The following is a 24,465-nucleotide window of genomic DNA, read 5'->3' on the forward strand; positions in this document are numbered from 1 at the left end:
CATTCTTCCTTTCTCTCAGTAGATTGAGGTGATTGAAAATCTAGAGAAGACTGCAAGGAATTTCTCTCTACCCCAAGCATATATTTGTTTCCCTCATCCCTTATTCTCCCCAAGAGGCCAAACGAAGGAGGATCCAGAGGTCTGTGATGTATGTGTGCAAGAAAAGGAGACAGACATTCTGTTCTCTTGTGGGCTCTATGGAGAGGCAGGCTCGCTCCTGCCCCTGTGCTCTCCAGCACAGAGAATGCAGCAGGAGCAGGCTTGCAGGAACTTGTGTTTTCTGTCAAGACAGGAAGTTACTGGCTTGAGAAGCCTCAGAAATGCCCCATCCGGAAGGGTGCTCATTGGGTGAAAGAACCTTTCAGCTACGGGTTCTGCAGTGTTCTAAGGGCGGGGAGGAGGATGAATCAAGGACACCAAGGACATCCAAGACCATCTCCACTCACTCCAGGCCTTCCCTTGAACTCACTGTGGAACCCAGGCACACATCTAACTACCAGAGTGTTTCCATCACAACCATACATCACTGCACCCTGCCGGACACAGCTGTAACTGAATACATGAAGATAATTACACGTTGCAGCACAGCAACGTGTGCTGAATGCTGGGGTGTCTCTGAAAACAGCATTCGAAAGAAGCTATTAGAGGGATGTGTGCTGAGTAGCTGAGTAAATCGGGAGGAGAAGTGGAGAGGAGGCCTAAGAAAGCAGGAAGTTGTTGTAAACTGATGCTGTCAGGAAGCAGAGACAGAACTGGGGGCATGCTTCAAGTGCTATTAAATTTGCCTGCCAAGCTCAAGGCCCTAAACCCCAGTGCCACCAAAATAAAAATAAATGGCCCTGTCAACTACTTTGTTTTCAAGTTACCCACAGTCAAACAAAATCTGACAACATTAACTAGAGAATTCCAGAAGGAAATTCTTAAATCACTTTTGTGACAATGTATTGTTATAACTGTTCTATTGTTATTAGTATTTGTTGTTCATCTCTTACTGAACCTGATTTGTAAGTTAAAATTCACCACAGATATGTATAAGAAAAAACATTGTATATATAGGGTTTTGTACCACCCCTGAGCTCAGGGGTCCACTGAGGGCTTGTAATGCCTCCTCTGTGGCTAAGGGGAGGAATACTACACCTAATTCATCTTACCTGCAGGAAAGGCAGCGTGGGGTACGAGGAAACTGTAATTGGAAAAGTAGCAGACTTGTGAAATGAGGCAGGCAGGTGTTTGGTGTTTTGTGGGCGGCACCGTGGTCTGTCTACGGAGGAGTTCTGTGGGAGTGTTTATGTCCACAGAGCAGCAGCACTCATCCGTACACATCATCTGGGTTTGCAGTAACACTGGGACCCCCGCTGCTGCTAATGTCAGGTCAATTTGTAATAACACTGTGGTTGGGCTGTGAGTTGGCTCCATTCCTGGACAGCAGAGGCTTCTTTCCTCCTTCCTCATGAGCAGATGAAGACTCACCAGCTCCTTCAAGAAACAAACACCTGGGTCCCTCTATTGGAGACCTGCCTCATACCAATTAGCCATGATTAATCAAATTACCAGAAAAGGATGGGAAGTGGCCAGATTAGCAGAGAAACAGCACTTCCTCCCCTTCCCAGACCTCCTCAGTCCTAGCTTCAGAAGTAGACAAAAGAAAGGCCAGGGGCCAAAGACACCGCCCTGGGCTTCCAGGAGACCATCACCCATTTTTTATTTTTGCTTCCTTGTTAAGCCCTATATAAGCCTAACCCAAAATCCAGTCCCTAGCACAACCTCCAATCCTGTGTGAAGGTTTGTGCCCCTCATTGTTGTTCCTCAATAAACAGTCCTCACCTGTTTAAAAAGAAAAGAAAAGAAAAAAGGCCCAGGAGCATGGCCTAGTGGTAGAATGCTTACCTAGCATGCATGAAGCCCTGGGTTTGATTCCTTGGTAACACATTCATAGAAAAAGCCAGAAGAAGTGCTATAACTCAAGTGGGAAAGTGCTAGCCTTGAGAAAGCCCAACAACAATGCCCTGGCCCTAAGTTCAAGCCCCAAAACTAGCAGAAAAAGAAAAAAAAAGAATGACCAGAGAGAAGGGAGGGGATAAAAACAGATCCTGCTTTTACCTTTCTAAAGTCATGATACTAGCTGGTTACAGGGTGAATGTTTAACAAAACACTATAGGCTTAAACATCAGAAATAGTATTTAACTGGACACCAGTCTTACTGAATTAGGGTTCCATCCCCAAAGGTCTCATTCTAACTTCATTCTGTCCTTAAAAGACTCTGGCTTCAAATACAGCCATATTTTGAAGTACTAGAGACTAAGCTTCAATAGTAAGAAAAACAATATAGACTCAAGAAGATCAGTTTTTATTTTCTGTTTCTTCTTTTATAATTCTTTTTGTTGTTGTTTATTTGTGCTCATTCTTGGGCTTGAACTCAAGCCCACTGAGCTCACATTCAGCTTGACTGCTCAAGGGTGGTGCTCTACCACTTGTCCCACACCTCCAGTCTTTTTGAGTCAGTGTTAGCAGCTTGTGTATACAGGAAGGCTTGCCCGTGTAATTAGGTACCATGAGGGTGGCCAATTACAAGCCAAGAAGGGAGGCCTGGAACAGAGCTTTTCCTTAGGGCCCTCCAAGGAAACTAACACTGATAACATCTTCACCCCAGACTCCCAGACAATGAGAACATTCATTTCTTTAAGACCTCCTGTATGAGGACTTTGCTGTAGCAGCCTTAGCAAACTAACAGAGAACATCCTTGATGGCGCATGTCTGAGTGTATCCCAACACTCAGGAGGCTAAGGGAGACAGATAAAAGAATGTAGGGCCAGCTTAGGCCATATAGCTGTATAGTAAGATGGGGATCTCAAAAGCCAAGGAGGGAGAGAGAAACAAGATGATAGGGACCAAGACAAAGACAGCGATAGTGAGGGACACAAAACAACAACAAAAATCAGAATCTTTCTGGTGCAGTGGCATCACTGGTGAAAGCGATATCATCACAAACACTCCTCCAAAATAGAAGAAAAGAACTAGCATCATTTCCTATCAACTCACTGACTTGCCTAAGCCACCAAAACCAGATAAAGACATCTTAATATTAGAAACCAGTAACCATCAACAAAATAGTAGCAAATCAAATCCAGAAACCTACACACTGAACCTGCATCAGCCATTCCCTCTTTCCAAGAAGGAAGGAAGGAAGGAAGGAAGGAAGGAAGGAAGGAAGGAAGGAAGGAAGGAAGGAAGGAAGGGAAGGGAAGGGAAGGGAAGGGAAGGGAAGGGAAGGGAGGGAGGGAGGGAGGGAGGTTGGGAGGCAGGCAGGGAGGCAGGCAGGGAGGCAGGCAGGGAGGCAGGCAGGCAGGCAGGCAGGCAGGCAGACATTATGAGGTTACCCTTTAAAGGCCCCATTCTTCTTATTTCTTCATCTCTGACTGACTACCTATCTCTATCCTCAACTCCTGCAGCTGGACTGGCAGCAGCACAAGCTAGGTGCTTCTTCAGCAAAGGAAGCCTGATTGCTGGTTTTGTTTGCCATAATGACTCCTCAAAGGAACTCCACTGTCCCACACACTTCCATTACCTTCACACACAATACCCCAAGCAGTGTAGCTGCTGTCACACATACACGAACACTGCAGTACATCTAGTGGTGGCTTCTGAAAAGCTAACAGATAATAATAGGTCATAGGGTCTGTTTAGTAGAACTTAACCAGCAAATGAATTGGAAAAAATGCACCTTGAGTCTAGTTTGATAGACACTGTGATTTAGGCCATGTCAACTGTATTTCTTACTGTGGGACAAAGGTAAGAATGTTTAGGAAAAACTCCTATGTAAAGACTTCAATGCTTTTTAGACAATTGTCACATCCACATGCAATCTTTAAAAAAAGGTATCACCTTTCTAGCATATGCTAAAAGGGGGGGGGCTAAAGTGGTGCAATGTTTTCTAGAGTGTTTCTCACCTCTCAATTTTGTAACCATGGAATTTTCAAAAACAGTGTGCAATAATAACCCTAGGGAGACAGGTGACGATGAATCCATACCTTGCTGAGCTGCTGTGAATTGCTTGCTTTCCGCTAACCATCTTATAAACCCAAAGATTATGCCAAGAAAAAAAATAATGGGACATGCAGAAAAATGCATACTGTTGTATTTGATGTTCAATCTTAAAGGGGAAACAACTTTAGTGCCTGCACAAAAAGGGTTTTAAGGGCCTAGGGTTTGGAGGGTTTAGGATAAGCCTTTGAAGTTTTTTGAGGAGCATCTCTGAGATTGAAGAAGAGTGCATGTGTCTCAAAGTAGTTGGTAGAGAATTGTCCTGACTACCGGTACCCCAAGATCCCACTAAGCCACGTTTAAAAAAAAAAAGTTCTAAATGGAGTAGTGGTACTCACTAAACATTATGTTGAAAGTGAACTACAATTTGAGCGTGCAGATGGGAGGGGAAAACTGAGGAGGGAAAGGGTGATATAGTCTAAAAAGAAATGTGATCTTTATCTGACTTGTGTACATCACCTTTATAATAACAATAAAAAAGTAAACAGGAAAAAAATGACTATGCCAAAGTTTAAAAACAAAACCAGTCTTGTTCTTTAAAGTTTCCCAAAGCACAGAGTAATCCGATTCCAAGCATCTCAGATGTACGAAAACTTCTAAAAGTCCTAATTGTTGTTCCAAAAGTTAAAAAAACAAAAACTAAATAAAGATATAAAAAATAAAACTGCCCCATGAAGGCCAGGGAGCCGCTACCACTGCTGGGCGATCCCTGAAGGTCTGGGGCGTCCCCAGAGCCCACGGTGGTGCGCGGAACCAGCCTGGTGCACGAGATCCACGGCCGGAGCCCCGCCGCACCCCACCAGCAGGAGCGCCCGCGGCCCGCCGCCCGAGGGCGGGGTTCCTGCGAGGGGGCCAGGCGGGGCGGGCGCGCTCCGGCCGTCCGGGGGAGGGGTTCCCGCGGACGGGACGGGCCGGGCTGGGCCGGGCTGGGCCGGGCCGGGCGGGGCGGCGGGGTTTAAGGCGCCGACCCAGCCCGAACGCGCTCACTGGCGCGCCAGGCCACCGCCACCCGCCATGGAGCGATCGCCGCTGTGCGCCCTGCTCCTCGGAGCCGCCTGGCTGCTGCTCCTGCTGCTGCCCCTCTCCTCTTCCGCCTCTTCGCAGGACGCCTGCGGCCCCTGCGAGCAGGCCACCTGCCCGCCGCTGCCCCCGCTCGGCTGCCAGCTCGGGGAGACCCGCGACGCGTGCGGCTGCTGCCCGGTGTGCGCCCGCGGCGAGGGCGAGCCGTGCGGCGGCGGCGGCGCCGACAGGGGGCACTGCGCGCAGGGCATGGAGTGCGTGAAGAGCCGCAAGAGGCGGAAGGGCAAAGCCGGGGCGGCCGCCGGCGGCCCGGTGGTGAGCGGCGTGTGCGTGTGCAAGGCGCGCTACCCGGTGTGCGGCAGCGACGGCACCACCTACCCCAACGCCTGCCAGCTGCGCGCCGCCAGCCTGAAGGCCGAGAGCCGCGGGGAGAAGGCCATCACCCAGATCAGCAAGGGCACGTGCGAGCAAGGTGGGCACCCGCGCGCGCCTCCTGCGCCTGCGCGCCTGCGCGCTCGGGCCTCGCCCGACGGGGCGTCCGCCCGGTGCCCGCGATGGAGACGTAAGGGAAAGGAAGAGTTGGCCACCACCCGAGGCAGCGAGCCCGAGGGCGATGCCAGCCTACCGCTTTGGGTTTCTGTTGGTTTGGGTGGTGCAAGTGGTGGTTTTATTTAAGGTTTGGTGTGCGCGCCAAGAAAGTGAGAAATCGCAGAACCCAGTGTATAAATAGCAGAGTTTCCGAGACCTCGGGCCCTGCCATCCCCAGACTCCCCCAGCTCGTCCTCCACACAGCTGGCAAGTGGATTCACCAGAGCCTCTGGCTTTGGGGAGCCAGAGATGGCTTTTTTTTTTCTTCTCATCATTCTTTCCAGAGTTGGGGAGGGGGGGGTGGGAGAGGATTAATAGCGAAGTACTTTTTAGAAAGTCATTTGTTTTTCGTTCTTTGCCCAGATTGTATTTTAAAATTAGGTTTCCTGTTTCTTAATATACACTTTTAACAAGTTTTCTACCAGTGCTCAAATAGTAATCTAGGTAGCTAATTACATTTGTGGGCCAAAAATAAAATACGGACTCTTTGAACAAAACTTTAATGATGTAGTTTATGTGGTGGACTTTATGACCATTCGGTTTTTCCCTTCTTGTTCGTTTATTTATTTGTTCTTTTCTGGGGCACAATTTGTCTCCAGGATGTACTCTTCAGCAGGAATGCTTTGGAGATTGGGTTTGACTGTTTATTTTATGCCATACAAGCCCAAACTTGCCATAAACGAAATGAGAAAAATAAAAGTCTGCACTTGGAGAAAAAAATAAGTCTAACGCCTGAAATAACAGTTTCCATCAACAGTAATTTCAAGGGAAACTTAGAAATCTGAGTTTGGCTGTTCTTCCTCTAGTCCAGGCCAAGGTAGGGAAGGCAGGAAAGGCAATTATTTGACAGGGAGAAGCTGTTGCCTTTCTAACGAATTTCACACTTTCTCCACATTTCCAAACAATTCTTTCTTTAGATCTATTCCCAGAAGTCCATCTGCTCATAGGTTACATGTCATTCGTTTCAAAGTTCACCACTGAAAATCTTCCATGATGTAACTTACTATGGGCTGTTTTACAGCATTATCTCCTTAAGCTTAGAAAACCACAACCCTACTTAATCCATGCATATCCAGCTATATGTGCTTTGAGGTTTCATGATGTGATATATCAACCACATTGTAAAAAGAGGCATGTGCATTGTTTAAGAATTTATCTATCCAGGCACGGTGGCTCATGCCTGTAATCCTGGCTACTCAGGAGGCTGAGAATCTGTGAGACTCTTATCTCCACTAAACCACCAGAAAACCGAAAGTGGTGCTGTGGCTCAAGGGTAGGATGGTAGCCTTGAGCTGAAGAGCTCAGGGACAAAACCTAGACAGAGTTCAAGTCCCTCAACTGACAAAAAAAAAAAAAAGAAAAAAGAAAAGAAAAAGAATTTATCTAAAATACTGAGTTTTTCCTATAAGTATTCCAAGAGAAATTTTCCCCATAATCTTTTTTTTTTTTTTTTTTTTTTGCCAGTCCTGGGCTTGAGCTCAGGGCCTGAGCACTGTCCTTGGACTTTCTCAAGGCTAGAGCTCTACCAAATGAGCCTCAGCACCACTTCTTTTTTCTGTGTATGTGGTAATCAAACCTGGGTCTTTGTGCATGCTAGGCAAGTACTCTACCACTAGGCCAAACTCCCAGCCTCCCCTCAGTCTTTTTTTTTTTTTTTTTTTTTTTTGCCAGTCCTGGGCTTGAGCTCAGGGCCTGAGCACTGTCCTTGGACTTTCTCAAGGCTAGAGCTCTACCACTTGAGCCACAGCACCACTTCTGGCTTTTTTCTATGTATGTGGTACCGAGGAATCGAACCCGAGCCTTTGTGCATGCTAGGCAAGCACTCTACCACTAGGCCAAACTCCTGACCCCTCCCCACAGTCTTTTTAAGTCACTGGTATTTGCCTGATCAAGGCATTTAGTTGGGTAGTGGTGGCTCACACATGTATTCCTGGCTACTCAGGAAGCAAAGATCTGAGAATCCCCATTCCAAGTCAGTCCACACAGACAAATCCAGAGAGCATATTATCTCCAAGTAACCAGCAAAAAGTCAGGAGCGCCCCAAGTAGTGAAGTACCAACCTTGAGCAGAAATCCAAGCCAGAGGGTGAAGCCCTGAGTTCAAACGCCAGTACCAGTTGATGGGTAGAAGGGAAAAAAACAGAGATTGGCCTGTGGTTTTCTTTCGGCATTATTCTCTCACCAGAAACTAGTTTTATCCCATTTTATCTCCTGCTTCTTTGTTCTGCCACAACTCAAGGCAGAAGGATGGTACAACATTAAGACTGGTGTTCAGACAAAGCCAGGGCCTCATTTTCTATGTACATCAGCTTCTCGGAGACTCTTTGCTTTTCCTCACACCTGTGAGAGGTTAGGATAAACAGCATCTAAAACTGGAAACCTTGATGTTAATCAGCCTTTCCTTCCACCCTGAAAGGAGATGTATGGGGTCTGGTTATAGGAGGTGGAGAGAGAGAGAGAGAGAGAGAGAGAGAGAGAGAGAGAGAGAGAGAGAGAGAGAGAGAGAGAGAGAGTGAGTGAGAGAGAGAGAGGAAGAGAGAGAGAAACACACAGAGACAGAGACAGAGACAGAAGAAAAGACATAGAGAGTGGGGTAGAAACCAAGTCTCCTGATAGATTTCTGTTGACTCTTGGATGTACTTTGGCAATTAATAGCAAATAGAAGTTGCTAATAACGATTTGCTAATGACAATTACAAGCCAACTAGACAGAGCACAATTTACTTCTATGTCACGGACTGGAGCTTGGCAAAGAATAGGAAATGTGTTTTCTAGCTTGCTCCAGCTATTTCTGTCCTCAGAAGAAAACTGAATGATGTTTGACTCTTGCGAGAAAGGAAGGCATTGTAAGACACAGCCCCAACACTGTACATTTTTTAAAATCTCATTTAGCATACATTTGTTGAGAGATAGCAGCTTGTCTGCACAGTACTAGAAACTATGTGCACATAAATAAAACCCCCCTGAGCCAGGCGCCAGTGGCTTCCGCCTGTAATCCTAGCTACTCAGGAGGCTGAGATCTGAAGATCGCAGTTCAAAGCCAGCCAGGGCATGAAAGTGTATGAGACTCATCTCAAATTAACCACCAGAAAACCAGAAGTGACATTATGGCTCAAGTGGTAGAGCACACTTGAACTGAAGAACTTAGCGACAGTGCCCAGGCCCAGAGTTACAGCCCTACAACCAACCAAAAAGAAAAAAGAAAGAAAGACATGAAGGGAGGAAGGAAGGAAGGACGGATGGATAGAAGGGAGGGAAGGAGAGAGGGGAAGTCCCCCTGCTTAGGAAAGCATGCTTACAGGTTGCAATTTCTGAGTGCATTTCCCCTTGGTCCCTGAACCCCCGGAGCTGCCCTCAACCCTTTCCTGAGAGGATCACCATTTACTCAACTGTGCATAGTGAGCTTGTCCTACTTGTTCCTCTTCCTCTGCAGTAGAAGGCAAGCCCATCAGCCTGAAAATCTGTTTGAAAGGTAATGAAGTAATCATCTCAGACCTTGGAATTGTCATTATGAATTTAGTGCCATTACTTCTTACTACTGTCCCTACAATCCTAGTTCACTAGAAGGGGGCATCTGACAATTCATTTTAATACAAAGTTGATACAAAGAAGCTAAAGTATCTCATAAAAAATACAGTGTTGAGGGCCGGGAGTTTGGCCTAGTGGTTAAAGTGCTTGCCTAGCATGCATGAAGACCCGGGTTCGATTCCTCGGTACCACATACATAGAAAAAAAAGCCGGAAGTGGTGCTGAGGCTCAAGTGGTAGAGCTCTAGCCTTGAGAAAGTCCAAGGACAATGCTCAGGCCCTGAGCTCAAGCCCAGGACTGGCAAAAAAAAAAAAAATACAGTGTTGAAAGAAATCATGGCGCTACATCTTTCCTTGTGGTCCTTGAAATCTTTTCTATCTTTCGTAAACGCATTTTAGATACTCTGATATTTTGGGACATGATTGCCTCTTCTAAGCTAATTTTTACTTATAATACTAGCATAATATTCCTAAATATCTATCTTCTTAGTACTTTGGGGGCCAAGTTCAACTACCTACTTGAGCATAGAAGGTTCTTCATGATATAATGCTATCCTGCAAAGAACAGTTTCTCACATCTATAATCCTAGCCACTTAGAGAGCTGAGATCTGAGGATCATTGTTTTAAGCCAGTCCAGGCAAGAAAGTCTGTGAAACGCTTATCTCAAATGAACCATCAAAAAAACAGAAGTAGAGCTGTGTCTCAAGAAGTAAAGCACCAGCCTTAGGTGCAAAAGTTCAAGAACAGCACCCAGGCCCTGGGTTCAGACGTCTAAACTGAAATCCCAAAGAGACAACTATCCAATCCCATTCTTTTCTTTTGACATCTTCTCTCCTGCCCCAATATATGTGCTGTCCTTGTGTTATTTCAACATATCTTAATTCTTCTTGGTTCCATGCCTTTGTACATGTAGTGCCTTCTGCCTGGAATGCTTCCCTGTCTACAACTTAATCCCCTCTCCCCCCCCACGCACGCACACACACGCACACACGCGCACACACACACACACACACACACACACACACACACACACACACACACACACACCATCATGGTGTTATTCTTTATCCAGTCACTGAAGAAAACCTTGCTGTTTTTGACAGCATGGATGAACCTGGAAGACATTCTCTTAACTAAAATAACGCCAGCATAGGAAGATAGATACAGGATCCCCTTACCTGTGAAACCTAAAAAAGACTCATAGGAGCAGAAAATAAAGTGGTGTTGCCAGGAGCTGAGGTGGGGTTGGAGTGGAGGGCTTTGAGATGTTGGAAAAGGAGACAAAATCTCAGTCCTGGGTTCTTTCCAGAACTCAAGGACTCTGTTACATATCACAGTGCTTTTCATCACTAACAATATATTATATGCTTCAAATTTGCTAAGAGACACTGGATGCGGTGGCCCATGCCTGTAATCCTAGCTACTCAGAAGGTTGAGATCTGAAGATCAAGGTTCAAAGCCAGCCCTGGCACAAAAGGACCTGAGACTATTATCTCCATTTAATTACTAGAAAATGGGAAGTGGGGGCCAGGAGTTTGGCCTAGTGGTAGTGCTTGCCTAGCATGCATGAAGACCCGGGTTCGATTCCTCAGTACCCCACATACATAGCAAAAAGCCAGAAATGGTGCTGAGGCTCAAGTGGTAGAGTGCTAGCCTTGAGAAAGTCCAAGGACAGTGCTCAAGCTCTGAGCTCAAGCCCAGGACTGGCAAAAAAAAAAAAAAAGAAAAAAGAAAAGGGGAAGTGGGGCTTGGCTCAAGAGCAAGGCAGTAGGCTTGAGCTGAAGAGCTCAGGGACAATGCCTAGGCCTAGGGGTAGGGCAATAGCCTTGAGCTGTAGAGCTCAGGGACAGCACTCAGGCCAGAGTTCAAGCCCCATGACCCCCCCCAAAAAAAATTGCTAAGAGACTTGATGTCACCACAAAGAAAGGAAGTAAGGATGGGAGGCAGGGAAAGGAGAGAAACACAAGCATGCCTGTGAAAGCCAGCTGCCCAAGGCTTAAACCTGTAATCCTAGCTACTTGGAGACTGAAATTAGGAGGAGGTGAATTAGGACTGAGGTTTGAAACTAGGCCAGACAGACACATGAGACCCCCTTCTCCACCAGTAATGAAACATGGGGTACACGCTGCCACCCCTTAGGACAGAAAAACTGAAGTGGGCTGATGGAAGTCCAGGCCTACATCCAGCAAAGAAGAGAGGCAATCTCAAAAATAACTAGCACAATCCAGGCACCAGTGGCTCATGTATGAAATCTTAGCTACTTAGGAGCCTAAGCTCTGAGGATCAAAGTTCAAAGCCAGTCTGGGCAGAAAGTTTGTAAGATTCTTAATCACTTAAAACTGGAAGTTGAGTTGTAGCTTAAGTGATAGAGCACCAGTCTTGAACAAAAGAGGTAATGATAGCACCCAAGACCTGAGTTCATGCCCTACTACTTGCACAACAACAACAAAAACAATAATAACAACTAGTTCAAGAAAAAGCTAAAAATGTGGCTCAGTGTAATGTGACTAGTTGTAAGCATCAAACCTAGATATCAAACACACACATGCACACACACACACACACACACACAGGGAAATTCTGAGAAATTTTATAGGCTTAATTAGCCATTCCCCAACATATACATATATCAAAACACTCTGTTGGGGCTGGAGGCATGGCAAGCAAAAGTTTACGCCCCAGTACCACCAAAAAAAAAAAAACCAACAAAAATTGCACAGCAAAAATAATATGCTTCCTTTAGCTGTCAACTAAGGATGCACCTTTTTAGAATCAGATGCTCACTCCTTTAATCCAGCTACTTGGAAGGTGGAGATTGGGGGAGTATAGAAGTTCAAAGTCAGCCTTGGCAGTTTGCAAGACCCTTATCTCAACAGAAAATCTGAATGCCTAGGTCCATAGATTTCATCTGCAAGAAGCATAAATAGAAAGCTCATTATCTCAGTGCGAATGAACCATATCTCAAAAATAACTGAAGCAGAAAGAGCCAGTGGGGTATCTGCATAGCAAATGTAAAGCCCTGAGTTTACACCCCAGCACTACCAAAAGAAAGGGAATTTTTTTTCCTTCCTTCCTTCCCTCTGTCTTTTCTCTGTCTGTCTGTCTCCTCCTTCTCTTCCTCTGTTCTGATTTTTTATTTTTTATTGTTGGGGTAATGTATGGAGGGGTTACAAGTTCATTCGCCAGGTAGTAGGTGCATTACTTCTCACACGTTGATACCCCTTCTCATGAAGAAAGGGATGATTTTAAGTCATACTTTTTTAATAAGTGAGGCATAGCCTGTGCCCACCACACAGAGCAGGAGGGCAGCAGGGCCACAGGCCACCATACACAGTCTAGTCATCCAGCCCGGATGTTCTAAGCACAAGGTTTGTGGGAACCACTAAGTCGGATTTACACGTTTTTAGAAAACCTCTGTTGGCTCCCCTTGGAGGCAGAGATCGGAAGGGCATGGCTGTAGTCAGACTTCCATTTGAAGAACTAGTATCATAATTGCTGCACATGTCAGTGCTTCTTCACAATGCCTTTGGTGTCTCTCAGACACTGTCAGATCCGGGGCTCTGCTGGGCATGGCAAGGTTTGTCACCTGGGAGTGAGAAGCTCTTCCTGCCTTCTTATTAAATGGCTGCTCACACAGTACTTCAGGTCACTTTGCCTCCAAATTACAACTACTTGGTTTATTTCAGGGGAGTCTTTCCTGCTTCTAAATCCTCATTTTTCTTTCTCCTTGTCCCTCTCCTTCTTTCTCATCTTCCTCCTCTTTTCTTCACACACAACAAAGGAAACATTTACATCTCCAAGAGTCTATCCATAGAAATGCTTTTCAAACTTTTCTTTCCTCATTTGTCCTTCTGGAGCATAGAAACTTCCAGAAGGATGAATGAATCACCAGCTCTTCATTATCACTTTATCCAGTTTTAATCACTCCATTGTAGAAAAGTTCTGAGAAGCTGAAGAAGCCTTAGCAAAGAAAATGGGCCATCTTGAAGAAGGACCTTCCTGGATTTAATATTATTCTTGTGAAAAGTAATCCAAGGAACATGTCAATATTTCTTCATAGTTCAGGAATGCATTATTAAATGGAAGGCACCTGGCTGTCCTACAATTCTTCAAGGAAATAGAATTTAAGAGGCTGGAATTAAATAGTTGGATTACACAGTAGCAAGAACTTTCCAGTAAGAGACTAGTTGAGAGCTGAGCAGTCACCTCAGCGAGGATGAGGCAAAGGTAGAAGATTTTTCCATTTCAGCCTTTTGCTTTGTACAGCTCCCAGGAGGAATGGGAGACGCTGAGCAGGCATTTACTGCCATTCTTAATGATGATTTCCATCCTGTCCCCCGAGCTGGCTCTTGGGGTTCACTGCAGGCTTGCCTTCCAAAAGAGACTGCCTTATAAGGCTCTCTTTTGGATAGTTTAATGACAAAACATCCTTGGGTTGAGTCCAAGGGCAGCCGGCCTCCCTTATTCTGGGTAGAGTCCAAGGGCAGCCAGCCTCCCTTATTCGAAATTCCTCCTCCTAGCGGATAAGATTGTGGTGCTTCCTTTACCTCCAGCTGCCCTCCACGTGATCCGTCATCAGACCCCATCTGTGCTTTTCATTGTGGAATAAACAACATCTTGTTCCCCGTAACTGGCTTAAAAAAAAAAAGTGGGGGGGAGAACACTAATAATTATCAACAAAACTGGTAAGCTAGGGGGTGTCTGAGTGTAACTTTTCTTTTTGAAACTTAGGACTAGTGAGGTTAGAAAACTTTGAAAGGGATGTAGACTGTGTGTCTATAGATCAGGGAGTTTGCTTCTTCAAGGCAATTTTACTTTGCGAGTAAAGGCAGGCTCGGGCTGGAGACATTAGAAATGTCCATGGAAGATTTCCATGTGGATTTTCAGGGTCAATCAAGGACACATACTCACACACGCCCACCCCATCCCCACCAGGCCTTCGAGAGAACATCTGGGAGGTCGAGAAGAGAAAGCCAGCAGGGATCATGTGTGTGGTGGGAGGATTGTTTACTTTTTAGTGAAAATTGATGTCTTAAAGGAGCTGAATGATATTCCATCCCAAATTGGATTAATGGCAAAATATTGTGACCCCTTTGGGAAAAAAAAAGTCTAATCTGTGAAACTTCCTTTACATTCTTCGGAAGGAAGCAGGCCAAGGTTAACTGAAAACTACTGGAGCTAATAGTCAGCTCGTCCTTCCCCACCCCATCCATGTCCTTAACCAGGCAGAAGGTTACCCAGAGAGCAACAGCAAGGCCAGGAGCATCTGCTCTTCCCTAGGCAGGACAGAGCTGCACAGAGAGGCTTTGGGTTTGAAAAATAAGAATGGTTCAGACCAGGTAAGATAGACCTAGTAACCCAGCCTCCACAAAGGCCCTTTCATATGCTCTGAAGTTCTCTACAGCCAGTTTGGACAAGGCCAAGTCAACAGAAACTGGCCACAATGAAAGAGCAACTCTTACAACTTCAGGGGAATGTATGTAATGAAGAAAGGCACAATTTAGTCTTCCTGTGTCCCGAGATTCCTACAGAGGTAAAATTACTTTTTGGATACAAAAACACTGCAGGCACTGTAGCACAACCAATAACTGTGAACTCATTGTTATCAACTAGACCCTGAACTCCCCCGGTGCTCTGCTCTGAGCTGATTGGTATTCCTACAGTACATGACACTGTTCTAAAGTTTGCCAGGGCCTCCACAGATGTCCTTCCACCTGCCTCCTCCTCACTGTGGAAGGAAAAGGAACCTTGATCTGTTTCCAGGCAAGGAAGGTAAGAGGTCAGTCCTGCAGGCGGTGAGTGAGTGAGTGGGTTGCAGGCCTGCCACTTCGCTTAGGGACTCCATAAAGCCTTGTTGTTCAAAGTGTAGGGTGCATGCCAGCAGTGTTGCCTGTTTATGACATCTTTCTGTTTGTATAAATCTTGGAAACTATTGGAAATCTTGGAAACTATTTCCAAGTAAACACTTTAAAACAAAATAATGCAAACAGGGTGGTGGTGGTTCAAAAGTAATACATAGTGAATGGCGGTGGCTCATGCCTGTAATACTAACTACTGAAGTGATACCTTCTAGGGCTCTTGAGTCTTTTCTTCTCTCCACCAAATAAGGAATTATGAGGCAGGAGAAGTGGGCATAGGCACAAAGTCTATTTGAAAGTGAGACTAAGGCACCTGGGAAGTTGAGGGTGACCTCTTGGCTACTACTGGGTTGGTAGAGGCCCCCCAAGTAGGCCTCTTGGCAGGGACAGTCACCATATATGGATTCTGTCCACCAGCTGTCTGGGCAGGGAGGAAGGGGAGGAACAGGAAGGAGGAAGAGGATAGGGAGGGTGCAGACTTCTCCACATAAGAAAAGGAAGCCCGGTAGTCAGCAGCTCACATGCAGTACTCCTGGGGACCTCCTTTTATATCCCTTGGGGCAAGTCTCAGCTGTTCTTACATCTGGTTGGATCACTGTCCACCTCACTCCTTGTCTCCACCAGGGCTGTGATCTCTGCCTTCTAGTGCTTTTAGGAAGAAGGGGCAGGATCTCCACCAGGTGCTCTCCTCCTTATCTGCCTAATTTCTCTGGTGGTGGTGATGGTTATTGTTGTTGTTGTTATTCTCTCTCATGAGGAGATTGATATCTGGAGGATCAGGGTTTGAAACCAGCCTAGACAGGAAAGTCCATGAGACTCCATCTTCAACATACTCAAGATAAAAGCAAGGTGAAGGGGGTGTGGCAGAGCACCTGCAAAATAAGCAGGCTGAGTGAGAACATGAAGCCCTGAGTTCAAGCCCCATTACTGCCAAAATAATAATAATAATAATAATAATAATAAATTCAGAACAAGAGTCAAACTTGTAAGTGAAAATTTTTTAAATCTCTTTCTGATATTAATGTGCAGAATAATTCACAAGCAGAATGTGCTACCTTCAGATCTAAAATAACTTTCAAGAACATGAAATAGAAATTGTATATAACATCGGGCGCGGTGGCTCACACCATAATCCTAACTACTCAAGAGGCTCAGACTGAGGATCGCAGTTCAAAGCCAGCCCGGGCACTAAAGACCCAGAGACTCTTGTCTCCAGTTAATCACTAGAAAATGGGAAGTGGGCTGTGGCTCCGGGAGTAGGGTGATAGCCTTGAGCTGAAGAACTCAGGTATAGCACCCAAACCCAGAGATTAAGCCCCATGACCCACAGAAAAAGAAAGAAAAAAAGAAATTGTGTATAACAAAGCTTAACTGGGTGTTCTTGGCAGATAGTACTTTATATAAATTTCATATTATATTCAGTGGAAAACAGGTTTCTTGAGTGAATTAATGTGTCCAGTGGAACTTCCCATAGTGGGTTTTTCTTTTACACCAGTTCTTGTGACCTACCTGTCTAGCATCACGCTAGACTAGAAAGCTTAAATCCAACTTTTTCAGTGTAATAGACTGTTGACAGGTCACAGTGCTGTCGTAGCTAGCATGAATACTTGTACTAACAAGGCCTCCTGGATCAGAATGTTTGTTGTTATTGTTGAATCTTCACCAGGACCCTCTGTTAACTCTAAATAAGACAAAGAAGAAAAATCAGCATACTCATATTCACTGTCTCCCAAGGTTTTCACCTGAGCATTGGCCATGACCTTGACCCCTGCCTGCACTAATCCACGATCAGTTTTCCCAGTTTGAATTCTCTTCGTTGAAGGGATGGCTCTTAGGAGAGCTACTTTCTTGAAGGGATTTGTATTTTTAGAAATGAGAGCCATTTTTTTGTCAGTCACATGGCAACATGTGAGTAATCCAATTGACTTCCTGAGAGAAGGAAGAAAATGCATTCGTATTCTAACAGAGATGCCGATGATTCCATCACAATCTTTATTCACCAGGACTTTCTTGAGAAAGGACATCTCCAGTGTCCACAGAGGCTGTTTTTCCCTCAATAAGAGAAGTTCCCAGGCATTCTATGTGCACCACTGCACATTATCCAGCTAGCCAGCAGTCAAGTGGTCAAATTGGGGAAGTTTTAGATCTGACATCTGTTCTGCTTTCTTCTAGCTTGACTCCAAGCAGGGAAGACAATTTTATCAAGACCCAGATCTCCTGGAACTTTCAGAAGAGTCTGAAAGGGACCACACAGAAGGGAGGCTTTAGGAATGTTGTGAGAGTTAGCTCAAGCCCGCAGGATACAAAGCCAGTTCCTTCTCCATGGGAGCCCTCGGGACTCTGCTCAGGATCTGAAAGTGAATTCCAATAGCAGCTTCAGCAATTACATGGCAGCCTTGGCTTCCGAGGGATCTCCCTCAGGAAGCCTTGGAGCTTTTGATGGGCAATGAAATACGTGCACAGCAGCAGCCGCTCTGAGGTAGAGCCTGTGAGATGAGGGATCCTGTGGTGTGGTCTGCTTATTAGAGATTCTCAACCCAGCTGGAGGGGGAAGGCTGGGGCAGAGATCAGATATTTGACAGGCCAAGACTTCCAAGCCTGAGGCCTCACTCTGCCCAAAGTGTGTCTCAGATCGGAGGCTCAGAGCAGGAAAGAAAAGGGGATTAGACTTGGCTCTTTCTGTACCGCAGAGCCTTTGGTTCACAAGGAGATAACTGCCAGGGTTGGACAGGCCTTTCCAGATCCAGGCTCCAGGTGGCAAAGTGTGGGGCCCTCCCTCCCTCACTGCCGCCTTTTAAGGTGCTCTCATCTGAGGCTTCTTTCTACCTGACCCATCTTTGCAAACTGTTCCTTCTTCCTGTCTGGCTGAGCTCAAAGAAAATGTGCTTTGCTTTCTCCACCTCCCAGCTCATTGCTAGTTTCAGAGCTGGGCTAAGCAGCTGTGTAAATGGCAAGTTCTGCTCTATCCACTCTTCTACTGCTGTCCCCACACTCACGCACCTGCTAGCCACCATAGTATGCAAATAAGCAAACACCTGGCCTGCCACCTCAGTGAGGCAGCCAATCCAGTCTACACTTTCCCAGAGAGATTGGTCATATCATCTTTTGCTGACACTGCCTTGGGATGAAGACAGTGCAGGTGTTTTAGGATCCTAATTCACTCCATACAGCAGCTTCAACCTCTTGTCCCATTCAGGACCACTCCAAAGATAGGAGACACATCTGTCTCCCCATGGCAATCATAAGGTCCATGAGTCTCTAAGGCCGATCCCAGACTGCCCCTACCAATTGCCTTTACTTCTTATGGTATTCTGAGTCAGCCAGCATCCAAGAAGAGGGTAATATATGCCAAGACATACAGCACAGTGGTTCAAGATGTACACTTGAGAGTCAGATCGCTTGAATCAATCCCCTTCCAGCTTCTCAGCTGCATGAACCTAATCTCCTCCACTCATCGTTCTCTTACATGCAAAAGCAGGTATAATCATAGTATTAATACCTGTGTGTAGGTTTCTACAAATGAAATTATAGGATAATACTGTCATAAACAAATCCCTGGAAACTTCCACCTTCTTCTGCAGGGATTTTTAGGACAGGAACTCCTTCCTCTATATCATAAGAGATCTCAGACTCCGAGGCAGATGGGAACAATCAAGGATGTTGGCCAGACAGGATATTTTGCAACATACAGTATTTCTATCTTCAAGTAATGTCACACATGCCTCGCATGATACCATCCTGTGTCAATTCTGATATATAACTCTGGATTCAGAGCTCACTTACATTTAGTACGTATGGACCCATCTCTTCCCTGCATGTATCAGTGCTTTATGCACATGAAATGTTCAGTCATTTTTGTTGGTTTTTTTTTAATTTAAATATTGGCTCCAAGCAAGAATATGAACCAAAATCATGACTTAGAGAATTTAGTGTAATCAGTGCCCAGGAGGCTTGCAGTGGGGATTATCTTTGGTTTCTAGAGTCTTCTTAGTTAAAAATAATAACTTTGCTTCATTTTATGTGTCTGTTCTTTGACTTACACAGAGTTGCTGGCTAACAAGGACTCATCTTTAAAATTAAAACACAGCTGGTCTCACACCTGTAATCCTAGCTACTCGGGAGCCTGGGATCTGAGGATCATGGTTCAAAGCCATCCCTGGCTAGAAAATCCATGAGACTCTTTATTTTCAATTAATTACCAAAAAAACAGAAATTTTGCTGTGGCTCAAAGGCTAGCCTTGAGCAAAAGAGCTCAGGGACAGAGCCAAGGTCCTGAGTTCAAGCCCCATGACTGACAAAAAAAAATAAATTAAATTGAAACACTTAACTATACATGGGCCCCTTTAGACTCAGGAGGTACCCCTTAGGGGGCAGTGTGCACTTCCAGGATGGGATGGAGAGCCAAAAGATGAGGGCATGGAGAGAAGGGTTAAGAAAATAGATTTCTCAGGCACTAGTGGCTCACACCTGTAATCCTAGCTACTGAGGAGCCAATATCTGAAGATCAAAATTCAAGGCCAGCTCAGGCAGGAAAATTCATAAGACTCTTATCTCCAGTTAACCCTCAAAAAGCTGGAAGGAAAGCTGTGGATCAAGTAATATAGTGCATTAGAAACTGCCTGATTTGCAAATGCCTGAGCATGCTAATGCCTGAGCTCCACTCTGAGACTCGGAGACTCTGATTCCATTGGTAGCCCAGGCAGCAGAACGTGTAAACACTTTCCAGATGACTTAGTGTCCAGTCCAGGCTCAGAACAACTGTTCTGTGGTAGCCACCAGTGACTTTGGGGCATCTCAGTTTGCGGGGGGGGACGGGGGGAATGATAGCCAGTGTTTACGCCATTGATCCAGCTTACAGATCTTACAGCTGGAGACTTTTCAAAAGGTCTAGTCCTCTATTAGCTCTGCCGACTTCAGTTGTTTCTCTAGAGCATGAGTTCCTTGAGTCTGGTGCTTTCTGCTTATTTGTTCTGGTGGCACTGAGATTTGAACTCAGGCTCTCAAGCTTTTGCAGCAGGTGCTCTACCCACTTAGCAACACTGCCCATCTAAGACTAGTAGTGCTCTTTGTATACTTTTCTACAGAAATCCCCAGAGTCCAGAAATCCCTGGGATGTGGTAGGTACTTAGGGTAGACTTGTCAGGTACAGAAGTGAATCAACAAGGGTGGGTCTTTTGTGTGTTCACACTGATGAAAGCTTACCTTTAGCTGTTACCTCACTGGGATCTATAAGAAGACAATGTGTCTCTGTTTCGCTTACAAGTTCTCTAACTACAGGAGAATCTCTTGTCACTCAGTCAAAGACCCGTTCTCAAATTGCCCCTTCGACTTTCCACAGTCACAAAGACTTTGAGACTAAGAACCATGTTCTATTCAATGTTACCATCTCCCCCCAATCATGACTCAGGCATGAATTCTAACACAGCCCCTGACTGTGTGGCCTTGAGAAGTGTACTTAACCTCTCTGAGTGGCAGTGTTCTCATCTGTAAAATGAAGATACCACCATGATTACAAGAGGGATGTGGGAGTTGGCCCACAATTAACCTTCAAGAAAGGCTAATTCTCCTACAGTGAAGCCGCAGCATAGAGACACATTAAGATGGGGCAGCGTTGTGAGCCCTAAATTAATGAATAATGACCTGCTGCTCCTACAGACAGCACAGCTGGAATTCTGGGAGCCTCTGGTCACATGTTTGTCAGTTGATCCATCCATCACTGTGTTTTGCATGTATTTCTGTCTAGAGACACCTTAGTTAACATTAACATTGAACTCTTAGCCAACAGCACTGTCACTCAGGCTGGAGTGAAGCTTATCAGACACATTGGCACCTCAGTTCTGCCTTCCTAGGAATACTAGACAGCATTCAGTGCAACATTGGAGGTCATACATGCAGCCAAATCACCAACAGAAAGCACAGAAAATACAAGAAAATATAGATTGTCAAAGGGATATTTATTTGCTGTGGAGAAATGAGGCCAAAGGCCAGGACATCTCTGCTAAGAGCTCGCACATTGAACCACCCTGCATGTCTGCATGTCTGCATTTACCACCTATGACAATGTATATAGGCATCAAAATGTAGCATGTAAGGCTCTGCTACTATCTACAGTTTCAGGCATGCACTGGAAGTCTTGGTATATAACTGCCATGGAGAATATCCAATTCATTCTCATCATCTGTTTGTATGGGGTTTTTTGGGGGTTTTTTTTTGTTTTTTTTTGCCAGTCCTGGGCTTGAGCTCAGGGTCTGAGCACTGTCCTTGGACTTTCTCAAGGCTAGAGCTCTACCACTTGAGCCTCAGCACCACTTCTGGCTTTTTTTCTATGTATGTGGTACCTAAGAATTGAACCCAGGTCTTCGTGCATGCTAGGCAAGCACTCTACCACTAGGCCAAACTCCCAGCTCCCCTAAGAGATGTTGTTCTGGGTTTGGGTGTGTGTGTGTGTGTGTGGAAAGACCTTTCTATGTAGCCCAAAGTGACCTCAACCTTTTGATCCTCCTACTTCAGTGACCTGCATGCAGATATTATAGGCCGAAACACATCTAGCTCAGCATCTCCTGAAAAATGATTCCCATGCATATAATCGCAACTATGTATCTTCTTGATTTGTGACATGTCCTGTTATTCTCCACCTCTAAGGGAAAGCCTATGGCCTAAACTTCAATTCAGGCTTTGAAAGTAGCAAGTGTCTACTCTAGCATGGTAAAATTATCCCCCAAATTCCTGTGATCACCCTGTCTGGTTGAAGGTGATCTGATTGTCAGAGGGTACACTAGCTCTGTTAGCTTCGTGACGTAAAATAATTCTCATTTCTCATTTCCCGAGGAAATGCAAAATAAAGTGGAATAAGTAATCAGATTAGTCAGTTTTCTAAAAATTAAAATCTATATTACTGGAGAACATAAGAATTCTATGGAAAGCCAGGCACCAGTGACTCATGCTTATAATCCTAGCTGTTCAGTAGGCTGAGATCTGAGCATTGAGTTCAAAGCCAGTCCAGGCATAAAAGTCTATGAGACTTATCTCCAGTTAACCACTAGAAAACCAGGAGTGGCACTGTGGCTCAAAGTAGTAGAATGGTAGCCTTGAGCTGAAGAGCTAAGGGACAGCACCCAGGTCCAGAGTTCAAACCCCACGACCAAAAAAAAAAAAAAAAAAAACTTTATGAAGAACAAATTAAACTCTTAGAATGAATAAAATTGAATCCTCTGGGGGAGATTTCCTCATGTCAACTCTATAGAGTAAGAATATGACCCACAGAATTCTTAGCATTGACTGTATATCCAGAACCAAGTAGGCCTCACTTCAGAAGCCATCAAAGAAAGTGAAAGGTGATAAGTTTTCATGGAAGATGGACATTTATCACAGACGGAAGAATTCTTGTTTGTTTGTTTCACACCTGTACTGAGGCTTGAATTCAGGGTCTTATAGTCTCACTTGCCTTTGTTTCACAGAGGGCTGGTGCTCTACCACTTGAGCCATGCCCCCACTTCCAGCTTTATTGATGGTTAATTGGAGATAAGAGTCTCAATGACTTTTCTGCCTAGGATGGCTTTGAACTTCAAGCCTCAGATCTTAGCCTCATGAGTAACTAGGATTACAGACAGGAGCTACCAGCACCTGACTAGAAGAATTTGTAGGTAAAAGAAAAAGCAAAGTGGCCAGGCACGGTGGCTCATGCCTGTAATCCTAGCTACTCAGGAGGATGAGATCTGAGGACACGGGGGCACTAAAGAACCTGAGACTCTTACCTCCATTAATCTCTAGAAAACAGGAGGTGGGGCTATGGCTCAGGGGGTAGGGTGGTAGCCTTGAGACAACACTCAGGCCCAGGGGTAGGGCAGTAGTCTTGAACTGAAGAGCTCAGGGACAGCGCCCAGGCTCAGAGTTCAAGCCCCATGACTCACAAAAAAAAAAAAAAAGAAAAGAAAAAGTGATGATTCTGTCTTCTTCACCTTATATAGTATATTCTGGAGCTAACTGGACACTGGTAAAATTGAACTATACAACTTGTGAATGAAGACAGGAGGGGAAGGGTCTGGAAGAAAATGAAGGAAGAGGAGACACTGTATGAGAGGAAAAGTACTTATTACCTGACTCATGTCATTGTTATCCCTCTGTACATCACCTCTCACCTCTATAATAATAGCCAATAATCATGTTTTTGCCTGTCTTGGGCTTGGCCTCAGGACCTGAGCCCTGTCATTGTGTTTTCTCAAGGCTAGAGCTCTACCACTTAAGCCACAACACCACTTCTGTCTTTTTTCTATATATGCGGTACTGAGGAATCGGACCCAGGTCTTCCTTTATGCTAGGCAAGCATTCTACCACTAGGCCAAACTCCAGGCCCTGTAAATAGTAAATTTTAAAAAGAATAAACAAAGGAATATTGTACAGCAATTTCTGAAGCAGTTGTACAACCGTAGTGGTTTATAAATAAGATATAATCTGTACCTGATAAAGTGGTCCTGTGGTATACAGTCGACTAAACATAGAAGGAAGTGGCTGGACTTGGGGAGGGATGGAGAAGGATGACAAATGTCAAAGCAGGCCTATTGGTAAGGAGTGTGTCTGCCTCAAATAACAGAAGCCTTTCCCCAAAGCCATTGCCTTTGCTTGCAGAACAGGAATCCAGATATGAGCAAACACTGGCAGGGTTTTAACCACTCAGCTTGCGTCCTTGACAGGATGCGAGTTCTTCCTTCATTTCGCTCCATCCTTTGCATGTTGGCTTTTGTCTTCATGCCTGATGGCTGTAAAAAGGCTGTCACTCACCCCATCTGTAGAATCTTCTCTAAAAACGGACCAGGGAAAAGGGTAACATCACCATGTGCCCACTGTACCTGGGAGCAAACCCTTCCCAGACGCCCTCTACTACACAAATTGGCTGGAATTGGTCCCTTAGCTTTCTCTAGCAGCAAAGGAGACTGAGGAGGCAGGGGTTGGGAAGGAGCTGGCCCACCTGCCCTGCGGGGCAGCAGCTTTACATTTCAGACATGGTTGTAAAGGGGAATTTACACTGTGCTGTCACCATTCACTTTTGAAATCCAGGTAATAAAATAGGTCATGGGCATGGGGAAAGAGAATCAAAGGATCTGTAACAAAATATGACATGTCCAAAGTGGAAAGAAATCTTGTCTGAAAGATGTCAGAGATCTTCATAAAGACCATCCTGAAAGAAATGCCATTTTCCTTCTCAGCAGTGTTCCTCAGATTGCAGGGCTTCTGCGCCGGTTTCATGTAGAAAAGAAGAATCTGAAAGTTAACTCAAGAAACTAGGACATTCTCATTCTTTCTATCGGTTATATGAAAATATATGCTGAAAATGTTTAGAGATTTTTTTTGGGGGGGTGAGAAAAATACTAGGTTTGAACTGAAGACTTTAGTCCTGAGAAGTGCTTAGAAAACAAGCACACTTTGATTTCTATA

At 45.1% G+C, this 24,465-nt stretch overlaps 1 protein-coding gene across 1 annotated transcript in view; it reads left to right on the forward strand.

Annotated features, from left to right (window-relative positions):
* Window positions 1-5,004: 5,004 nt before the first annotated feature.
* Igfbp7 (insulin like growth factor binding protein 7) overlaps window positions 5,005-24,465 on the forward strand; it is a 63,055-nt gene continuing 43,594 nt past the window's right edge. Inside the window, exon 1 of the mRNA XM_090343530.1 lies at window positions 5,005-5,533. Coding sequence (XP_090199656.1) covers window positions 5,056-5,533 — 478 coding nt within the window. The 5' untranslated portion in view covers window positions 5,005-5,055. The remainder of the gene's footprint in view (window positions 5,534-24,465) is intronic.

Source organism: Megascapheus bottae, chromosome 13 (genome assembly GCF_031878675.1).
Source record: "Megascapheus bottae isolate mThoBot1 chromosome 13, mThoBot2.hap1, whole genome shotgun sequence".
NCBI lineage: Eukaryota > Metazoa > Chordata > Mammalia > Rodentia > Geomyidae > Megascapheus > Megascapheus bottae.